This window comes from Chlorella variabilis, assembly GCF_000147415.1.
Source record: "Chlorella variabilis unplaced genomic scaffold CHLNCscaffold_4, whole genome shotgun sequence".
Lineage (NCBI taxonomy): Eukaryota > Viridiplantae > Chlorophyta > Trebouxiophyceae > Chlorellales > Chlorellaceae > Chlorella > Chlorella variabilis.
Genome location: NW_005435084.1, coordinates 2063696 through 2083268, shown reverse-complemented (window position 1 = coordinate 2083268; position 19573 = coordinate 2063696). Strand labels below are relative to the sequence as shown.

The 19573-nt window shown below is 69.0% G+C and overlaps 8 protein-coding genes across 8 annotated transcripts; 5 read left to right on the top strand and 3 right to left on the bottom strand.

The window, feature by feature from the left end:
- Nucleotides 1–1691: 1691 nt before the first annotated feature.
- CHLNCDRAFT_142410 (hypothetical protein) lies at nucleotides 1692–3516 on the top strand (the record flags this gene model as incomplete). Its single annotated transcript, XM_005850389.1, has 6 exons — nucleotides 1692–1802; nucleotides 1894–2015; nucleotides 2249–2573; nucleotides 2708–2772; nucleotides 3282–3343; nucleotides 3488–3516. 6 exons carry the CDS (start codon nucleotides 1692–1694, stop codon nucleotides 3514–3516), a joined length of 714 nt encoding a protein of 237 aa, XP_005850451.1.
- A 518-nt stretch (nucleotides 3517–4034) lies between these two features.
- Nucleotides 4035–5071, bottom strand: CHLNCDRAFT_50798 (hypothetical protein; the record flags this gene model as incomplete). The annotated part of the gene is made up of 3 exons (XM_005850133.1): nucleotides 4035–4606; nucleotides 4738–4883; nucleotides 4980–5071. The coding sequence occupies 3 exons, from the start codon at nucleotides 5069–5071 to the stop codon at nucleotides 4035–4037; spliced, it is 810 nt and encodes a 269-aa protein (XP_005850195.1).
- A 478-nt stretch (nucleotides 5072–5549) lies between these two features.
- On the top strand, nucleotides 5550–6115 carry CHLNCDRAFT_142408 (hypothetical protein; the record flags this gene model as incomplete). The annotated part of the gene is made up of 2 exons (XM_005850388.1): nucleotides 5550–5564; nucleotides 5786–6115. 2 exons carry the CDS (start codon nucleotides 5550–5552, stop codon nucleotides 6113–6115), a joined length of 345 nt encoding a protein of 114 aa, XP_005850450.1.
- Nucleotides 6116–6147: 32 nt separating this feature from the next.
- CHLNCDRAFT_142407 (hypothetical protein) lies at nucleotides 6148–8291 on the top strand (the record flags this gene model as incomplete). Its single annotated transcript, XM_005850387.1, has 9 exons — nucleotides 6148–6313; nucleotides 6439–6547; nucleotides 6712–6754; nucleotides 6886–7086; nucleotides 7177–7254; nucleotides 7378–7428; nucleotides 7580–7673; nucleotides 7865–7984; nucleotides 8152–8291. 9 exons carry the CDS (start codon nucleotides 6148–6150, stop codon nucleotides 8289–8291), a joined length of 1002 nt encoding a protein of 333 aa, XP_005850449.1.
- Nucleotides 8292–8476: 185 nt separating this feature from the next.
- CHLNCDRAFT_34496 (hypothetical protein) lies at nucleotides 8477–9736 on the bottom strand (the record flags this gene model as incomplete). Its single annotated transcript, XM_005850132.1, has 4 exons — nucleotides 8477–8720; nucleotides 8891–9106; nucleotides 9282–9428; nucleotides 9586–9736. The coding sequence occupies 4 exons, from the start codon at nucleotides 9734–9736 to the stop codon at nucleotides 8563–8565; spliced, it is 672 nt and encodes a 223-aa protein (XP_005850194.1). The 3' UTR covers nucleotides 8477–8562.
- A 753-nt stretch (nucleotides 9737–10489) lies between these two features.
- Nucleotides 10490–12834, top strand: CHLNCDRAFT_142405 (hypothetical protein; the record flags this gene model as incomplete). The annotated part of the gene is made up of 8 exons (XM_005850386.1): nucleotides 10490–10604; nucleotides 10729–10830; nucleotides 10967–11202; nucleotides 11383–11457; nucleotides 11605–11697; nucleotides 11867–12023; nucleotides 12204–12376; nucleotides 12559–12834. The coding sequence occupies 8 exons, from the start codon at nucleotides 10490–10492 to the stop codon at nucleotides 12832–12834; spliced, it is 1227 nt and encodes a 408-aa protein (XP_005850448.1).
- Nucleotides 12835–14287: 1453 nt separating this feature from the next.
- Nucleotides 14288–15251, top strand: CHLNCDRAFT_50794 (hypothetical protein; the record flags this gene model as incomplete). Its single annotated transcript, XM_005850385.1, has 4 exons — nucleotides 14288–14586; nucleotides 14670–14769; nucleotides 14868–14962; nucleotides 15110–15251. 4 exons carry the CDS (start codon nucleotides 14288–14290, stop codon nucleotides 15249–15251), a joined length of 636 nt encoding a protein of 211 aa, XP_005850447.1.
- A 3941-nt stretch (nucleotides 15252–19192) lies between these two features.
- CHLNCDRAFT_15082 (hypothetical protein) lies at nucleotides 19193–19573 on the bottom strand (the record flags this gene model as incomplete). Its single annotated transcript, XM_005850131.1, has 2 exons — nucleotides 19193–19345; nucleotides 19496–19573. Coding segments are annotated over 2 exons (231 nt in total), but the record flags the coding sequence as incomplete, so codon positions are not given.

Below are 19573 nucleotides of genomic sequence, written 5' to 3'. Positions count from 1 at the left end.
TGTGGAGGGGCGAGGGGCACAGCAGGCCATGGGCGTGGGCGGCGCATGGGCGCAGACGCGGCGGGCGTGCGGCCAGGCAGCCCGGCGCCGTGCCGCGGCCCCTCCCTCACTCACTCCGTGCTCTGCGCCAGCATCTTGTTGATGCCCACGTTCATGTAGGTGCTGAGCCCCACCCCCTCCCTGCGCCCCAGCTCCGTGGGCTGCCCATCCTCGCCCACGATGCCTTGCGCTGCGGGCAGCGGGCGCGGCGCAGGCGCAGGGGCGAGGTGAGCCGCGGCAGGGCGTGCAAGCGGGAGGCGGGGGTGGGTGGGCGCCAGCTGCATCTGCTGCACACGCTGCGACAGGCGCAGCCACCCGCCCGGGGGCCCACGGCTCACCTTGCAGGCACTCCAGGAAGTGACCCTCAGCATACATGCCGTCGCTGCGCTGCCGGCCGCCGCCGCTGGTGCTGCTGTAATACCCGCGCTGGTAGTACCCGCCGCTGCCGCCGCTGCGCTGCTGCTGCTGCTGCTGCTGCTGTTGCTGCTGCTGCTGCTGCTGCTGTGACGCCCCCCCCGCCGCGCCTCCCACCCTGCCGCTGCCTCCGCGGCCGCCACCGGACGCCGGCTGCTGCCATTCGTACTCCCCATCCGGCTCCGCATCGCTCGAGTAGGAGGACAGGCTGGCACGCCCGCTGCCAGCGCCCGCCGACGCGCCGCCGCCGCCGCCGCCGCCGCCCTGGCCCTGCTGCTGGCGCTGCTGCTGGTTCAGGTCCTGACGCAGCGAGCGCAGCGTGTGCTGGCGCCACTGGCGCCGCTGCTGGCGCAGGCCCTCGTCATCCTCCTCGCCGCCGGCATAGGCGGCGCCGCCGTTTGCGCCGCCGCTGCGGGGCTGTGCGAGGGAGGCGTCCCCGCTGCTGGACGGTGGCTGGCGTGGCTGCGAGGCCCACAGACCCTGCTGCTGCTGCTGCTGCTGCTGGTCCTGCTCCGCCCCGCCCCTGCCACGCTGCTGGGAGCGGGCGGAGCGCTGGGGGCTGGTCTGCCACCGCCACTTGCCGCCGTTGCTGCCCGGTTGGGGGCTGGGCTGCCGGCGGGACTGCTGTGGGCGTGCCTGCTGCGGCACTGCCTTGCGCAGGCCGGCCGTCTCCCTGCCGCCGCTGCTGCCAGCGGGCAGCTCAGGGTCGGCGGGTGCTGCAGCAGCAGAGGCCACGACCACACGCCCGCCGCCGCCGCCGCCGCGCCTGCAGCAGGCGAGCGACAGCGTGCTGAGCTGCAGCGGTGTCGGCGGGCGGGTGCCTCAGGCTCAGGCAGCTTTGCCACCACTCACCTGTCGGTGCGGAGCAGCGCGGGGCGCAGGCCCACGGCCACCACCCCCATTCGCCAGCTGAAGAGAGATCGGGCTACTACTGCGTCATCATTGAGCGGGCTGCTAGTGCTCTACTTCTGTCTGGCTGCCAGCCCTCACTGCCGCTGCCAGGCTCCCAATATATCCTGCTAAGGAATGGCAGCTCACCCAGCGCTCTGAGACGCTGTCAATATTGCTATTGATTGTGCACAAGACAATGTAAGGGGGGCATGTGCCTCAGGGTGCCGGTGCCATTCGACTTGGGCAACGCCGACCCAGGCCAAGCCCAGCCTGCTCCCGCATGGTGGTAGCACTCTCGGGGACCTCCGGTTGCCCTTCGATCTTTGTGTGGAGTCAATCGGATCAGGATGCAGGCAGCTATCGCGGCGGAGCGTGTGTGTGTGGCCAGGGGCCCGGCTGCCCGCCCCACGGCGCAGCCCCGCGGCCTCCCCGCAGCAGCAGCAGCCCCCAAGGTGATTGTGGGGGCCTGCCGGACGACAATGCGCGTGCTGGCAGCGCTGCCGGCACAGCCCCAGTGTCGATGGACCAGAGCACTGTTGCCATGTGCAGGCCCGCTCCAGCGTGCTGGCCAGGGCGGCCACCGAGGAGGTGAAGACCGCCGGCACCAATGGCGCGCCCCTGAAGCCCGCCACGGCCGCCATGGATTTTGACGAGCTGACGGAGCTGATCAAGTGAGGGGCGCTGCCGCCCGCCCGCCAGAATGGGCGGCGCCAGGGCTGGGGAGCAGCGCCAGGCAGGGCAGCGGGCTCGGCGGGGGTCCAAGGCTGGGGGTGCGAGGGTGGGCGCTGCGGCAGCTGCGCTCCTTTACGCGTCCCAGCGGCTGGCCGTCTCCCCGCTGGTGGGCGCCGTTATGCTGGGCTGGGCATCACGGGCCGTGGCCCCGCCTGCCCTCCCCCCCGCCCAGGATGGTGCACTCCACCGACATTGTGGAGCTGGAGCTGAACAGCAAGAAGTTCAGGCTGTCGGTGAAGAAGAAGGAGGCGCTGGAGGCGGCGGAGCCGCAGATCATCCACATGCAGGCCCCCGCAGCAGGCTACGCCGCAGCGCCGCAGCCCATGGCCATGCCCGCCCCCGCGCCCGCCCCGGCGGCCGCCCCCGCGGCGCCCGCCCCCGCCGCCGCCGCGCCCAAGCCCGCGGCGCCCGCGGCCGTGGACGGCCTGGAGGTTGTGTCCCCCATGGCGGGCACCCTGTACCGCTCCCCCGCCCCTGGCGAGCCGGCGTTTGTCAAGGTGGGTTGCTGGGTGGGTGGGTGGCAGCGAGAGATGGCCAGGGCCTGGGAGGGCTGCTGGCGGCCTGGGCTGCGCAGCTGGCGGGCCGTGCGCTTGCCTCGCAGCCACCGCCGCCCCGCTGCCTCTGCCTGCAGGAGGGCGACAGCGTGACCAAGGGCCAGGTCATCTGCATCGTGGAAGGTGAGCCCTGGCAGCCTGGGTGGCAGGCAGGCGCCAGGAGGCTGCTGCTGATGGCGGCGGGGCGGGGGGCGCGGCTCCAGACACCCCAGCCCGGTACTCCCCACTTACCCCCCACTTACCCCCACTGACATGGTTGTTTGGTGCCCGTGTCCCCTGGCTGCATTACCTACGAGCAGCGATGAAGGTGAGGCGGGAGGCAGCGGGAGGCGAGCGAGGCAGTGGCGGGCGTGCCAAACGACATCCCAGCCTGCTTTGGCGCTGCTGCTGCTCCCACTGACATTCCTGTTTCTTTCTTTCGCCCCCCCCCCGCTTGCATGATGTACGAGCAGCTGATGAACACGATAGAGTGCGCCGCACATTGACCGAGGGGGCAGGCCTGGCATGGCCTGGGGATGCGCCGCTCCGCTGCGGGGGGGTGGCTGGGGCAGCCTGGGGCAGGTCCCCCGTCTCCTGAAGGGGTGCACCCACCCCCCTGAGATGCTGCCCACCGCTGATCCCCCGCCCTGCTTGACCGGCTGCGCCGCGCAGGGCGGAGACCTCCGGCACCGTGGTCAAGATCCTGGCCAGCGACGGCGACGCCGTGCTGCCGGGTACGTGCCGCTGCCCGCCGGGGTGCTGGCCGTGTGGCGACATGCCTTGCTGTTGCGGGTGTTTTGTGCAGCTGGCTGGGCGAGGGAGACTCTGCCGCCCTCCCCTTGCCGCCAACTACCGCTGGCCTGCCCTTCGCTCTGCAGGCCAGCCTCTGATGGTCATCAGGCCCTGATCCTGCCTCCGCCTGCACTGACCGCACGGCTGGAGGAGCAGCCGCAGCCCGCCACTGCCGGCCCCCAGTTATGGCCACCCCAGCCCCCGCTCACCCATTGTTCTCTTTCGCTGTATACCTGCTTTCCTCTCCCCTCCACTCGCCGCCCTGCTGCTTTGCCTCCCCGAGTTGTCACACATGAGTCGCCCATCCCTGCTCTTGTCCTGCCCCTTCTTTTTCTGCACTGCTCGGCTGACCCGAACATTCACTTGGACAGAAAATCTGTGAGCACAAATGCTTCTGGCAGGGTAAGCTTGAGGTGGCTGCTGCTTACCGGTGTGACGGCAGCGGTGTGGCAAGAAACAAAGAAGGCAGAGTAGGGGGTGGGCAAGGACAGTGCTGGCAAGTGCTGGGGAGTGCAATATATTCAAGGTTGGCAGCGGCAGGCAAGTGCGCCATCGTGTGGAGGTTGGAGAGCCCGGCGTGCCGCAACAAGGGGTCCTTGGATCGGCAGGCGCTGCAGCGCCCCGCCCCTGCGGTCACCTCAGGTCCAGCTCTACAAGGGGCGTGCTGTCCAGGCTGGGGGCGTCCAGGCAGCACTGCAGGCGGCAGTCGTGGCAGTAGAAGAGGTGGATGGCTCGGTCCTCCTGCAGCTCGTCTGAGAACACGTCCGAGTCGACGCGCCCCACATAGGCCATGGCGCCGCGGCAGCGCAGGCAGGTGGGGGTGTCGCCGGGGTCCAGCGCCGCGGGCTGGCCGCCCACATACACCGCCGGCGCGTCGTGGTACCCCTCCTCGTCAACGCTGTCCTCACTGGCCTCCTGCATGCGGGTCAGCACAGAGCGGCCGGTGTGAAACCATGTGCCCAGCACCACGGTGACGGTTCCGCCCATGCAGCCCATGCAACATGATACGCTGGGAGGGCCACGACTGGCAGCAGCAGCCGGCAGCCCCCAGACCTGCGCAATGTACTCGACAAACCCGGGGCTGACGGGCCGCTCCGATGAGCCGCCGCCGTCTGCCTCTCCGGCAAAGTCGAGCCAGTCGGGGCTTGGGTGCTGCGCAGTGCCAAGGTACTCAAGCTGCCCGGTGCTGTGTACCCGGAAGAAGGCTGCACAAACAGGCCAGAAGGGCAGGGCTTTGCATTGGCTGCGACCACATCACAATGCTCCTGCTTGGCCGCAGCAGGAAGGGCATGGGTTCCAGGAGCAGAGTGGTACGGGCAGCAGCAAACCCGCTCACCTCCCCCTTCTCTCAATCCTCCATACACCCACTGCAGCCGCTGCCCGGCCCAGAGCGGCTGCAACAAGCCGCCTTCAATGGATACAAGGGGCGTGAAGCTGCCAAAGGCCTCGCGCTGCTGCCGCACAAAAACATCGGCGGGGTAGCTGCAAGGATATGCCCGCACCATGGCAAAAACCCTAAACCCTAAAAAACCTGGAAATGGTTGCACAGCAACGGTGCGGCAGAAAGCCCTTCCGCACCTGCCGACCTCGTGCACCGTCACGTGGGCGCAGAAGTAGCCTCTATAGCGTGGCAATGGATCTGGGTCTGACCGCAAGATTGGATTGCCCATGGGACTACCGCTGCTGTTGCCGCCGCTCCTTGTTGCCCGCAGCCAGCCAGTTGCCGCTCCTGCCAGGCCGCCTGTGGCGAGCGCACAGGCCCAAGCTGCACACGCCTCTCGGTGTGTATCGATCCGGACCCGCCTCCTCTGCACAGCTTCCGGTTTACAGCAGCAGCAGGAGAGAACAAGGAGATGGAACCTGGGTTTGTCGGAGGCAACGCAGAACTGCGAGCACTAATGTGGGCGGCAGTTTCCAGGCATGTATGTGCGATGGCTGCGACTCACCCCGCCTGAAACTTGGAGCTGCTCTCGGAACGCGACACCTGGCGCTTGCAAGTCCCAATCGGCACAGGCAGGTGGTGGGCGCCGACACCCAGGACGGCGACCTTTGCGGCGCCCGTTGCGCTATGACACGAGCTCTACCCCTGATCTGAAGCATCTGTGTTCTGCCAGAGCGCCACGAGAGTCGGTGGGCGGCGATTGCGCAATGCAAGCTGCCGCGGTGCATGCCCCTGCCAGGCTTCCTGGGGCGGTACGGTGCTTGCACCAACCCAGCAGCAACACGAGCAGCAGCAGCAGCGGGCCAGGCAAGAAGCGAGCCGCTGCTCAACCGCAACAAAAGGTGCTGCCCCGCTCGCTCTGGGCTACCGCTTGGCCGTCATGATGCTGGAACACATCGTGGTGGCAAGCGCAGCTCCCAGATGATCTGGCCTGCCTCTGCAGGTGCCGCCCGCCAACGGCGCCACTCCCGTGCCCGTGGCGGCCATTGACGTCCCCGTGCTGCCATCCCCTCCGCCGGACAACAGCCACAATGGAGTGCAGCTGGTCGACGGCCCAGTGCCAGAGCAGCTGCGCCTGAAGCAGGTCGTGGCTCCCTCACCACCCAAAACGCAGCCTGCCCAAGCACCGACGATTTTCGTCGCCCGCCCGCTGCCGCGCGTGCTGCTGCTGCACTGCGGCGGCACCATGGGCATGGATGCGCAGGAGAGCTTCAAGCAAGACGTGGAGGCAAGTCGCGGGCGCCTGTTGGATGCGGGAAAAACCGGCACCTGAGGCGCAACGCCCACCACCGCAGCAGCCTTCCAATGCCGCAGGGCCACATGGTGCTGAAGCCGGGGACGGGGGGCAAGTACCACCAGCCCGGCAAGTCGGAGGCCTTGAAGCCGGGGAAGATGCTGGGCAGCCTGCTCAACATGGTGCCGGAGCTGAAGGCCTTTGCCTCGCTGGACCTCCGTGTGGCGTTCAACATGGGTGGGCGGCTGGGCATGGAGCTGCAGATGCAGGAAGCTGCTGCATTTGTTGTCCCTCGCGCACGCTTGTCTGTCGCTGCACTGGGCCCAGCGATGGTGCCTTCTCCCCCCCTGGCGTGTGTTCAGACAGCAGCAACGTGGGGCCCAAGCAGTGGGTGCAGCTGGCGCGCATCCTGGATGCCAACCGAGACGATTACGACGCTTTTCTGATAGCGCACGGCACCGACACGCTGTCGTGAGTGTGCCCGCATGCCAGCCCGGCAGCGACACAGGGCAGCAACCATTGGCATGATGCCTGCGGCAGCTGTGCCATGCACGCGACCAGCATGCCCCTCAGCTGCGCCACGTGAGTCTGGTTGCTGCGCTGTCGCCGCTCTCCTGCCGCCTGCCTGGCAACAGGTACACGGCTTCGGCGCTGAGCCTGATGCTGGCTGGATTCAAGGTGAACATGGGCAGCCAGCCCAGGCCTGGCCGCGGTGCTGGGGCTTGGGTTGGTGCATCACGCATCCCGCTCATGCGATGTCTGCAAAGCATCGGCCACCGCGCTCCCCTCTGCGCTCCCCGCCGCCGCAGAAGCCCATTGTGGTGACGGGGTCGCAGCTGCCGCTGGCGCTGCCACGCTCGGACGCGCGGCAGAACCTGCTGGACTCGCTGTGCTGCGCGACGGCCGCCTTCAGCCCGCCCCACGTCCACCTGCAAGAGGTGGCGCTGTGCTTCGGCGGCCGCCTCATGCGCGGCAACCGCTCGCAGAAGACCAACAGCTCCGCCTACCAGGTGGGTGGCGGGGCGCGGGGCGGCAGGCATCCTCCCACAGCAGCAGCGCCACCTACCGCTCCCTGGCGTGCTGTCTGTGCTGCGCTGCAGGCCTTTGACTCCCCCAACTACCCCTACCTGGCGCAAATGGGGGTGGATGTCAGCTGGAACTCGCGCGCGCTGCTCAACGTGAGCATTTCACTCGGGCGGCGTGCGCCCGGATCCTTGCGCCGCTCACATGAAATGCCAGCTAGGGACCTCACCGCTTCCTGCCTGTGCCCGCCCGCCTCCCCTGCCCTCCCTCCCCCGCAGGTGGACACCGTGTACCGCCCCCGCTTCAATCTGGACCCACGAGTCATCAGGGTGCGGGGCCCCACCCAGCCTGCCAGCCTGGGGCGGACGCCCTCCCAGCACGTGACACATCGCCGCGCTGCCTGTGCGCCCAGCCTCGCTGGCGCCAGGCCAGGCCACCACACAGTGAGCACCGCTGGCTCCACCCCCGCGCCTGCCGCAGGTGCCCATCATCCCCGGCAGCGACCCGCGTGTCATGTATGGCGACGTGGCGGCGCGGGGGGTGAAGGGCATGGTGCTGGAGGCCTTTGGCGTGGGTGAGCAGGGGAGGAGGCTGCAGGGCGCACGCACCTGGTGTTTCTAAAGGAACCGGAGCCGTGCCCAATTGCAAGGAGCTGCCAAGCGGCTTGCTGTGGATCTGCGGGGCCTGGATGCACTGGCGGGGGGTGGCCATGTATGCATGATCTTCAGAACCCTCACGCCCCCGCCCCTCTGGTCCGCTCTGCAGGAAACATGCCCGACCGTGCGGAGACGGGGTGGCTGCCGTGGCTGCGGGAGCAGCGCAAGAAGGGCATGCTGGTGTACCTGGGCAGCCAGTGCGCCGTGGGACCGCTGCACCCGGAGCTGTGTGAGAGGCGCCGCCGCAGCTAGCCTGCAGCAGCTGCAGCCACGTTTACAGTTGGCTGGTGCCAGTAGCTGCGTTGTGCGTGTTTGGGAGCGTGCCGCTGGCCGGGCCTGGCCAAGCCTGCCATCCCAATGCTACCTCACTCTTCGCCGTCACCCTCGCCGCTGCAGACAAGTCGGGTTCCGCCGCCCTCAAGCTGGGCGTCGAGTCTGGGCCGCAGATGACGCCAGAGTGCGCTGTGGTCAAGCTCATGCTGTGCCTGGCGTACCGTGACCTGCCGCTGGGGATGCCGTTGGCTGGGGAGCTGTGAGCAGGCGCTGCCCACCCCAAAACCGCAGCCCTGTCATGTACCTGAGCTACTTCTTTTGATGCATTGACCGCTGATCACTGATTGCTGATCCGCTTGCACCAGCAGCCAGGTAGCCATTGCACCAGGCTGGCCACCCATGCGGCCCTCATTATGTTTCCCTCCTTGCGCGCTCTTTACGACAATTTCAGTCCTCTCTTTCAGAATGAACTGTGAAAATTGCAGCGTTGTACAGGACCATCCACGCGGGGTGCTGGCCTGGGCCCCCGCCGCGTCACCTGCGCTTGGCCTTGGGCTTGCTGCTGCCGACTGCGGCGCTGATCTTGTTCCAGGCGTGGAGGAGGCAGAGGAAGGGCACCACGATCCAGATGGCGTTGATGAGCACAAAGTAGAACCAGAAGTAGAGGGGCTCGGGGCGGGAGTGGATGAAGCCTGCCGGGAGGCGTGGGGCGAGGGCCCGAGGCAGCACACACAGGTTGGCGGCCATGGTCGGGCAGGCAAATTTCGAGGCTGGACCAGCAGGGCGGCGCCCGCCTCACTCAGCAAGCCAAGCTCCCTGCACAGCCTCGCTGCCACGCTGCCGCCCCGGCCCGCGCACCCACCCTCCAGGAAGCAGGTGCCGTAGTAGAGCACGTCGCCATAGATCTGGCCCACCGACACCACCGCCATCAGCGTGTAGCGCCAGGGCTTGACGGCGAAGATGGCGTGCACCAGCAGCGGGCACAGCGGGCCCCACAAAAAGGCGGTGATGGCCTCCATGGAGATGATGAAGGAGTCGCGGGAGGCGTAGCGGCTGTCCGCCTTGCTGTACTCCTTCCCTGCACGCAGGTGCGGGTGGGGTGGTGGGGCAGGGAGCGGGAGGTCGGGGGCTGGGCAGGGGAGGAGCCTGGTGGGGCGGGAGCGGCCAGCGGAAGGGCTGGCGGGCACGTCGTGAACCTGGGTCGCGTGAAGGCGGGTCCCCCACATGCCCACCCCTACCATCCCCAAACTCACATGTGTCTGACAGGTAGTTGCCCGATGCATCCTGGTAGAAGTCTGCCTTGGCCACCACCCAGCCCTCAATCACAAAGTGGATCAGCCCCGTCACCATGAACCAGCACGCCAGCAGGCGCTCGGTGGTGGTCAGGTGCTTGTGACGCCCTGCAGGCAGCAGCGCGGGAGGTCGCGAGGGATGCTGGCCAGCGCGGCAACGGGGGCGCCGTGCAACGGGATGCACCGCACCACGCCGGCAGGTTGAGCGGCGGGTGGGCCGCCCTCAGCCAGACGTGTTTGCAATGGCAACGTCGAGGCGCTGCACTGCACCCACCTGACAGCACCCATGTGCCGGCAAAAACCAGCACCACGGCTGCGAAGAAGACTCCCAGGATGTAGACAAAGTCCACTTGCAGCGGCACATACTCGGGAAGGTGCAGGTCGAGCGGGAAGTAGGGGTGGGCGCGGACCGTCATGGCTGGGGCGCCGCCAAGATGCCTGGCGCAGCCTGCCAGGTGGCAGCATTGCCTGGGTATGGGGCTCGGCAAGCATCATCGCCTGGTCGACGCCATGGCAGCAGGTCGGCTGGCGGCACCAGCGGCGGCGGCAGCCCAACTGCCAATGCACACCCCGCTCCGATCCAGGGGCCGATGTGCGATCAGACTTGCCTGGTATTGACGGAGGGGGCCTCTCCTGCAGCGCTGGGTGTGTGATGACAACGGGTGACGCTCGTGCACGCTGCCCCGCTGGGATCAGATTGAATGTGAAAATTGTCGATTGAGCCAGCTCGATCGACTGCATGACCTGCCTCAGTGCGCCGTTGTGAGCGCGAGGCCGCCATAGTACTGCATTTCTGTACTTCGAGGCGTGGCCAGCTGGTTTGTGGCTCCCAGGAGCTCGATCGCCATCGCTTGCTGATAAGCATCCAGGAAGCGCCTTGGAAGAGCGCCCACGAATCCATTTCTGGGCCACACCATTCTCTTCTCGCACCAGCACCGATCCCCGAGTGCTGTGCCTCGTCAGGGAGGTCCAGCATCGCCTGTGCCACCGACCCAGCACCGCCAGCAGGGTGTTGTGGCACTTGGCAGCTGGCGGCAGGCGTCAAGAAGACCGTCAGCCGGCTGAGGACGGTTTGCGCCAGTGCCCTGCCTGGAGGCATTGCCGGTGGAACCTGGGCATCTAGCCTTGGCTAGGCTGGGCCGAGGCAGCTGCGCCTGTCGACCTGCAGCATGGGCAAACGCCAGAAGGCGGTGGCGGCCTCCAAGGAGGCGTCAGCCGAGCCGCTTCTGGACCTGCATCCGCCGGCGCAGGTCCGCAAGGGCGGCACCGCCAAGTTCAAGAAAGGTGGGCAGGCGGGGTAGCCGAGGAACAGGAGCGAGGGATCCAGGCCAGGCCACGCGCTCAAGCTCCCCAGTCTGGTCCAGCCTAATCCGCTGCTAACCTGGGCTGGCTTTGCCCCTGGCTGCAGGCTCCAAGGTGCTGGTGCCCCACACCGACCAGTACTATGCCGCGGTGGTGATGCAGGGCCACAAGCGCCCAGAGGGGCAGTACTACCTGCTGCACTACGAGGGTGGGTGCTCGCCGCAGTCGGCCGCTGGCCGTGCGGCGCCCGCTCCGCTGCACTTTCGTCTCCTGCCTCCCGTTGCCCGTCCCCACATTCGCCGGCCACCCTGCCACCGCGTGCCCCTCCCGCCTGCCCTGCCCAGGCTGGAGCAACAAGTACAACGAGTGGGTGGAGGAGGCGGGGGTGGTGCGCTTCGACCGCTCGCTGCTGGAGCAGTCGGCGGCGGCGGCAGGCAACGAGCCGGGCGACCTGACGGGGCGCAAGCGGCGCGCCGACATCGCCCCCGTGGAGCCGGCCCTGGCTGTGGAGATCCCGCAGCACCTGCGCCTCCACATCCCTCCCCTGCTCAAGAAGGTGGTGCTGGATGACAGCGTGCAGGTGGGGTGTGGGTGGGGGGTGCAGGGGGTGCAGGGGGCGCAGGGGGCCGAGGTGTGGCTGACAGGGAGCCGGGGCGGCGAGGCCGAGTGCATGGTCGCACCGTGCAGGCTGGTGGTGCCTTTCCCCATGCCGCCGGGCCTGCGCCAGCACCCATCACTGTGTGCCTGGCATGCCGCGCAGGTCAACGTCAGCGGCAAGCTGCTGCCGCTGCCCCGCAGCGCGCATGGCCGCCCCACCATCAGCGACATCCTTAAGGTGGGCTGGCTGGCTGGCTGGCTGGCTGGCTGCCGGCCAGACCCGCTGCGGCCTCTTCCATGCCGCCATGCAGCGGGAACTGCATCAGCACCAGCCCCTCTGCCCAACTGCTCGGCGCGCCCCCCCCCCCCGCCCGCCCTCCTGCAGGAGTACGAGGCGCAGGTGGCAAAGGAGGTGCCCGAGGGAGAGCAGCAGGACCCGCAGGCAAGGCCCAGGGCGCAGAGCGGGGTGGCACCCAGGGTGCCACATCGGCCGCCCTGCTGTGCCCCGCATGCACCCCTGCCCTGCCATCCCCAGCCTGCCGCTCACTCTGCAGCCGCTGTGGGCAGCGCGGCGCCGGCCGCGCTCCGTGCACCCGGCGACGGCCTGACGCTATGCCCTGCCCACGCCTGCCGCGTATGACGCACAGATTGGCGAGGCGGTGAGCGAGATGGTGCTCGGCGTGCGGCAGTACTTTGACCAGGGCCTGCGCCACTTCCTGCTGTATCCGCACGAGGTGCAGCAGGCAGACGAGGCGCTGGGCGGCGGCGGCGGCGGCGGCGCGGCAGCCACTCCACCCAAGCAAGGTGGGGCCCTCTGCGCGCGGCAAAGCGCGTGCAGGCAGGGGCGGGAGAGCCGGGGGCGAGTGGGGTGCTCTGGGTGCACCGCCACTCGTGACACCTGCTGCCGCGCCTGCCAGCGCCTGCTGCCGCGCCCTGCTGCTGCCTGCTGGATCCACACCGCGGCTGCGCCGTGCGCCCGTGCAGAGGGTGGCGGCAGCACAGGCGGCGGCGCCACAGGGGCCAAAGGCGGCGGCGGCGGCGGCGGCGGCGGCGTGGCGGCGCCCCGCACCCCCTGCGACCTGTACGGCGCCGAGCACCTTGTGCGCCTGTTTGTCAAGCTGCCGGACCTGGTGCCTGTGGCCTACATGACGCCGCCGGTGAGAGAGCCGGCGGCGGCAGTGGCTGTGGGGGCCAGGGGCGGGTGTGTTCTGGCGCGGCGAGGGCTCTCCTGGCTGGCAGGCCCTTGCTCAGCGTCGAGGGGCGGGCAGCCATGGGATGTTTGCGGCTGGCTGGGCCCACTCCCGCCCCGCCTGCGGCACCCCCGCCTGCGCCCCCGCAGGATGTGGTGCGGCTGGAGCAGCAGCTGCACGACTTGGTGGCGCGCATGACGGAAGTGCGGCGCCAGGCCCGCTACTTCTCCCTGCCAGAAGAGTACCAGCCCAACCCCCACTTCACCGCCCTGCTGAACCTGCCCCTGCAAACACTTGTCGGTGCGGGCGGCGGCGGCGGCACCCCAGGCCCTGGGCAGGGCGCCGCGGCGGCGGGAGGAGCGGCAGAGCCCTCGCCGGGAGGGACGGGCGGCGAGGGCGGTGCAGAGGACATGGAGCAGGACTGACTGGTCCAGTACCAGTTCCAATGCTACTGACGGAAGGAATCATCGGAATGTTGTAAACATTGCATGGCATGGCGTGCGCTTGGCGGCATCCCGCGTGGCTGCCAGCGAGCTCACCAAAGGTGCATGCATGCCGCCGGTGCCCGCCTTGTACTGGCCTGTAGCACTCTCCAGACCACGCCAGTGGAACACAGCCCTGCACCCACACGCAGAATGCCCAGAGGCGATGCAGCGCGCCGCCGCAAGAAGGCTCAGGAGAGGGCGCTGCTTCTGAAGGGCAAGGTATTCACTGGCTTGCCTCTGCAGGGGTGCAGGCCCTGCCTTGAAGCCGGCACGTGTGCCTGACATGCCGCCGCCCAATTCGTTACCTGCAGCAAGTGCTGGCCGCTCCAGAGAAGAAGACGAAGAAGGCCGATGATGGCATGACGGCCGCCATGCGCAAGATGCTTCAGCTGAAAGCGGCGGCGGCAGCGGCCAAGGGCAAGTCGGCGGCGCACCTTGGCACCAACGGCGCGCGGCCAGCACCGGGCGTGCAGGTTGCCAGAGGGCAGGGTGCAGGGCACCAGCAGCAGGACCGCCAGCAGCACGCGCAGCAGCCGGCGCAGCAGCAGCAGCAGCGGGATGCGACGGGCACGCTGGTGCAGGGCGCCAAGGCCGCGCCCCTGCCGCAGGCGAGCACGCAGCAGCAGCAGTCGGTGTTCCAGCCGAAAGGTCTGAAAGGGACGAAGAAGGCGTACCTGAAACAGAAGAAGCTGAAGAAGAAGGGCAGGCACATGGAGGCAGAGATGACGGAGGGAGAGGCGGCGCTGGCGGCGCAAGCGGCAGCCAGCCGGCCTGCCTTTGGCGAGCAGGCACACGCGCCGCTGAAAGTGCAGCTGAAGCGCAAGCACTGGGCGGGGGAGGGCACGGAGAAGCAGGCGGCGTCGCGGCGCTGCACCGCGATTTTCGAGCGCCAGATGGCTGCCGCTCGCGTGGCGTCAGCGGCGGTGGCATTGGACGATGGCCTGGCGCGGCAGCAGCAGCCGCAGGCGCAGCGCCAGGCGGGCAAGAAGGCTGGCAAGAAGCCGCAGTAGCAGCAGCCGCCCGATGAGGGGCTGCGGCAGCAGCTGGTGGAGGCCTACCGCCAGCAGAAGCAGGCGCGGCTGGAGGCGGCGGGCAAGGTGCCCGCGCTGGCGGCGACCACGCAATCCTTGGCGGCGCTGGTGCGCAAGGATGCTGGCAAGGCCGCCTTTCACTGATGCAGTCCTTCGATCTATCGTACGATCCCCCTGCCCCTCCCTATCCCTCTGTAAATTAACTTCACGTGTGTCACGGTTGGCGCCCTGGCGGCAGTGACGGGGCACAGCGCTGCAGGCACAGCGCTGCAGCATTTTGTTCATGTTCGTCGCCGCATGTATTGGGCTTGGTTCAGTTCACCACTGTGCTCAACTCCGTGCCTTTGGCTTGCGCTCGAAGAATGAAGCCCACTTCCCGGCAGGGCTCTAGAGGGGCGGGTTTGCTGTGGCTGGGCGTGTTTTATGTAGTGAGCGATTGCATCGCCTCAGTGCGCTTCGCCTCAGGTGTGGATCTGCCAGACAGGGAGGAGGACGGCGCCGCCGGGGGTGGCGGCGGTGCCAGCAGCAGCGCGACTGGCCGCGGCAGGGGCAGCAGCACTACCAGCATAGCTGACAGCACCAAAGGGAGCAGGGCCATCCTGATTGACAAGGCATCGCTGCGGTTCTTCAAGTTTGGCAGAGGAGAGCTGGTCCTTCTGAAGTAAGTAAGTTCGGTCCTGCGGCACTGTCCCGCTCCGCTCGTCACGCATGGCATGGCACAACCGTGGTTGGTGGCCCCTGCAGGTCTCCTGAGGAGCCATCGCGGCGTCTTGTGCGACGCATGATTGGCCTAGAAGGCGACTGGGTGTCGGTGGCTGGAGGAAAGGTGGAGCGTGTGCCCAAGGTGGGCATGGCGCCGACGTGCCGCTTTGGTGCCGGTGCAGCAGCTGCTGGCGCATGCCCTGCCTGCCATGCAACTGCCATTGCGGCCCTGGTGTGCAGGGGGCGTGCTGGCTGGAGGCTGACAGCATCAAGGCGCCCGGTGGCGACTCTCGGGTAGCCTGGGGCCCCGTGCCGCTGGCGCTGATAGAGGGCAGGTGTGTGCCAGGGCCTGCTGTCCCTTCCAATCACGTCATGACTTGATGCCGCTGCTGCCTCCTATCCAGCAGGCATGTGGCTGGAGTGGAGGCACTCCAATACCAATGCATGTCGCCTGCCTGATGCCCCTGTCGGCCCGCCTGCAGGGTCAGCCGCGTGCTGTGGCCTCCTGCGCGCTGGGGCCCGCTGTCTCCACAGCTCAGCACCTCTGGCACGCGGGTGGTGGGCAAGGCAGGGAGCCTGGAGTTTTTGACGCCGCCGGCAGAGGAAGATGACTGGTGGGCCTGAGTTGATAGCCACTCCTTGACTGCATTTTTCTTCTCAGTGAGACATCTCACCGCCCCTTCACCTGCTTGTCCACCCCCTGACGTGGTGCACCTTTGCTTATTGTTTTCTGCCACTTAAAACAAGGTCGTTTCAACAGAGCAACATGTAAGCTAGTGGGATGGGCATGCGTGAATCAGGGATGGCCGAGGGGCTCTGGGAGCGGCGGTGCAGAAGGGTACAAGCCAGCCATCTGGAAGGGTGCCCAAAGAATGCATGACTGAGACCAGTCAATGCATGTACTACAAGGGTATGCAAATGGGGAGGCAGGAAGAGCAACAACATTGGCAAGCAGGATGCAAGGGCGTCACATGGTCAGAGTCATCATCAGAACATGAAGAAAGAGGGGGAACAAAATTGAGGCAAATCGAATCGCGCTGCTGTCTACAGGTGGTATGTGTGTGCAGGGGCATCTGTCGAGCGCCTGCTGTCTCATGCTGTTGGGGTGCTTCAATGGCGTGGCTGTCAGGGACTTATGCTACAGTGCCAGGCTGCCTGTCAACTGGCAGCCGCCGGCGTCTGACTGAGAGAGTGTGTTGGTATCCGAAGGCTGCCGCAGTGGTGTACCGTATGGTGAAGCTGAGCTGGCAGGCTGCTTTGCTCAATCGGTGTCCCGCAGCTTCATGCAGGTCATGCGGGCATGCAGCGGGGACTGTGGCGGTGGCCGCATCGGCAGCGGCGACGCCGCCGCTACGTCGTGGCTGCTGCCGGCGGTGGCGCTGCAGAAGCTGCCGAAGCGGAAGGGCGGTGGCAGTGCGCCGCACGCGGCGCCAGCTGTCTCCGCCTCCGCCGACGACATAGCCGCCGCCACCAGCGCCTTGGCAGCCGCGTCCGCCAGGCCTGCCGCCACCGTGGCCGCCGCCTCGCGGCCGAGCGTGCTGCTGCTGCGCTGCAAGATGCGTGGGAGGCCCGGGGGCAGGTCGCCGGCGGCGCCTGCGGGGGAGGTGGGGTCCGAGTCGGGCATGATGTGGCGCGACTTGCCCAGCGGCTGCATGCCGTCAATGCTGCTGGCCACAGAGTTGTCGCGGGACAGCGCCGCAATCAGGGTGCGCCGCGAGCTGTGCTGGCGCTTGCGCAGGCCGCGGCCCGCCGCCGGCGGCGGCGGCGGCGGCGGCACCGCGCCCGCGGCGCCCGCGCCCGCGCCGGCGCCGGCGCCGCCCGGCGCCTGCTCGGCAAAGTTGTGTGTGAAGCGCTGCGCCGCCATGGCCGCCAGCGAGTCTGCGCGGGAGGGCGGCTTGCTGCAGGCGGAGGCCTCCAGGTGCAGCTGAGAGCCCCAGGAGTCCAGGGTGGGGAAGCGGCGCACGCTCATGGCGCGGGAGGGCAGGCTGGCGGCGTCTGCAGGCAGGGTGGGGCGCACAAGCGAGCAGGCGCGCCGGGGGTCAGCGCCTCTGCCTGCTGCGCGGGCATTGGCGCTACTGCCGGGCCGCGGCCCTGAGCCGGCACAAAGCACGGCGCTGCCGCGCGGCAGCTGGGCGGCGGCGGTGCCCCCGGCAGCGCACCGTCCAGGCTGCTGGAGCGTGAGAGGGAGTCTGGGGAGCCGGGGGGAAGCTGCATGAGGAACTCCGGGGACTGCAGGAGGGGAGGGCAGGAGCAGGAGCGAGGGCGGGTGGGGCTCTTGTCCTTGGTGCGTCCCTGCTGGTCAGCACATGGGCACGTGCTACATCCGTGCTGCAATGCAAGGCTGGGCCCAGAGCAAGGCCACTCACGGTGTGAAGGTCCCACGCCAGAGAGGCGCCCATCTGCAGGCAGGGTGGGGTGGGGGTTGGGGGGCGGTGAGGCAGGGTACAATGCAGGGCCAGCGGCACGGAGAGCGAGGGAGACGGGCCGCAGGGCGAGGGAGGTGGGCGGGCACCTCGGCCTCACCTGCATGTGGTGCCCGGCCAGGGCCCCCTGGGCCCCGCCCTCCGGGATGCCCCGCAGCGCGGATGCCGCCGCGTACGGGTGGCAGCGCAGGTCGTCGGTGTCGGGTGTGTCGCCCGCGCCGCCCTCCTCCTCCCACGGCAGCAGGCTCTCGGGGGCGCCCGCAGACGGCGAGGGCCCCGCCGCCACAAACGACATCGGCCGGCCCAGCTCTGCAGGCGCAGGCGGGAGGGAAGGCACAGGGCGGTCAGCGGGCCGCTCCATCAGGCCATGGGCGGTGCAAGCGGGGGGGTGTGGTGCCGCCGTGCTTGCCTGGCCCCGACGCTCGCCCCACCGCTGCCCCGCCACCCGCACCCACCCTGGCTCATGGGCGACAGCGCGTCGGCAAAGTCCATGTCGCTCATCGTCTTGCCGGTGCCGCAGCTGTAGCTGAAGTCTGAGTCGGACTGGGAGGCTGCGGGGTGGTGTGTGTGGGGGGAGGGGGGAAACAGGTATGGGGGTGAGGCACAGGGATGGTGCTCACAGGTGGGAGGCACTGCCATGGGCATGGTGCCATGCATGCCACAGGCAGGCCGTGGTGTGCCCTGTGCCGGGCTGCCAGCCTCACCGTTGAATGTGTCAGAGTCTGGGGAGATGATGTCTCGCCGGCTCAGCCGCCAGCCGTCCCGGCTGTCCTGAGTGCCGCCGCTGCTGGGGTGCTGCACCGACGGCACGCCCCCGCTGCTGCCGCCCGTGGCCATCGCCAGGGAGGCCGTCTGCGGCGGCACCTGCAGGGGCGTGGGCCGCCACGCATCCAGCGGAGTGACGACCGCCTGCCGCCTGCTGCCGCCGCCGCCGCTGCTGCTGCCGCCGCTGCCGTGGCCCAGCACGGGTGTGGGGGCGCCCTCGCTGCTGCCGCGGGTACTGGGCGTGAGTCCGGCCAGAGCGGCTGCTGCTCCAGGCGTCAGCGCCCCCTCCGAGATGAGGGGGGACAGCGCAGGAGCCCACCTGCCACCCAGGCGGGCCCGCCCCACGGGCGTCCCCTTGACAGCGGTGGCGGGTGGCAAGCCCGGGCCGCCGCCGCCGCCGCGGTGCCGGTTGTGCGGGCGCAGTGGCTGGCCGGGGGTGAACTCAAAGCCGCTGTGATGCCCCTGAGGCATGTCGAAGCTGAATGCGCCAGACCCGGCGGCCGCCGCCGCCTGGATCAGCTGCTGCTCTGCCGCGGCGGCTGCCGCGGCGCCGCCGCCCGCTGCGCGGAGGTGCTGCATGAAGGGCGAGGGCCCCAGGGCCGCTGCTGCCAGCTGCACCGGCACGTCCATGCCGGGGGACTGGCGCGCCGCTGCTGCGGCGGCGGCTTGGGCTGCCGCCGCCGCCTCCGCCTGTGCCTCTGCCTCGGCTGCCGCCGCCGCCACGGCGGGCTGCTGGCGGGCCACCACCTCCAGCACGTGGTGCGCAGTGGGCCGCAGCGCGGGGCTGGGCTGCAGCATGGCTCGCAGCAGCTGCACAAAGGCGGGCGGGCGGTGGGGCACCTCCAGCCGCTCCACATCCTCCGCCGTCCAACCCTCGGAGCGCGGCAGCTTGCGGCCTGCACGGGACGGTCGGCGCAACCACGGCGGTCGGTGGCGAGGCGTGGCGGGGCATTGACACACACAGCCCCGGCAGCCGGCTGCACGCACAGCCCTGTGCGGGCACGCCCGCCGCCGGCATCGCCCAGCCCCTCCCTGCTGGCTCGCGCCCCGCAGCCCCCCCACGCTGCTCCACACCGCACCTGTGGCGCACTCCAGCAACGTGGCTCCCAGGCTGAAGATGTCGGAGGCGGGGGACGGCTCGCCGCCCGCCTGCAGCAGCTCTGGCGCCACATAGTCGCCGTCACCTTCCTCCCAGTCCTGCACGGCGGGGGCGGGGGCGGGCAGGCGCGCCCGGTCAGGCGCCCGCCAAGCGGGGCAGCAAACATGGCGGCAGCCGTGTCCCTGGGCTGCCAGCCAGCCAGCCAGCCAGCGCATGCATGCCCCGCGTTGCCCCCTGCGCTGCGCGCGCACCATGCTGCCGTTGTTTCCACGCGCCACGGCCAGCCCAAAGTCGCCGATGCGCCAGGTGCCTGCGGCCAGGTAGATGTTCTCGGGCTTGACGTCCAGGTGCAGCACGCCGTGGGAGTGCAGGAAGCGGAGGCCGCGCGCCGACTGGCAGGCCGCCGCCCACAGCTGCTCATCCGACATGCACTGCCCGTGCTCGCAGGCCTGCAGGGGCGGAGGGCGGGAGACGGCGGCGGGAGCGAGGGCGGCGCATCAGGCACGCATACATGGACGCCCAGCCGCCAACCAAAACAGCTGTTGTGCTGCAATCTGCCGTGGGCCGGCCGGCTGCCTCACCGAGTGCGCCCTCTGCGCCAGGCTGCCACCCTCGCAGTAGTCCATCTGTATGTAGAAGTGGCCGCCCTCCTGCCACGC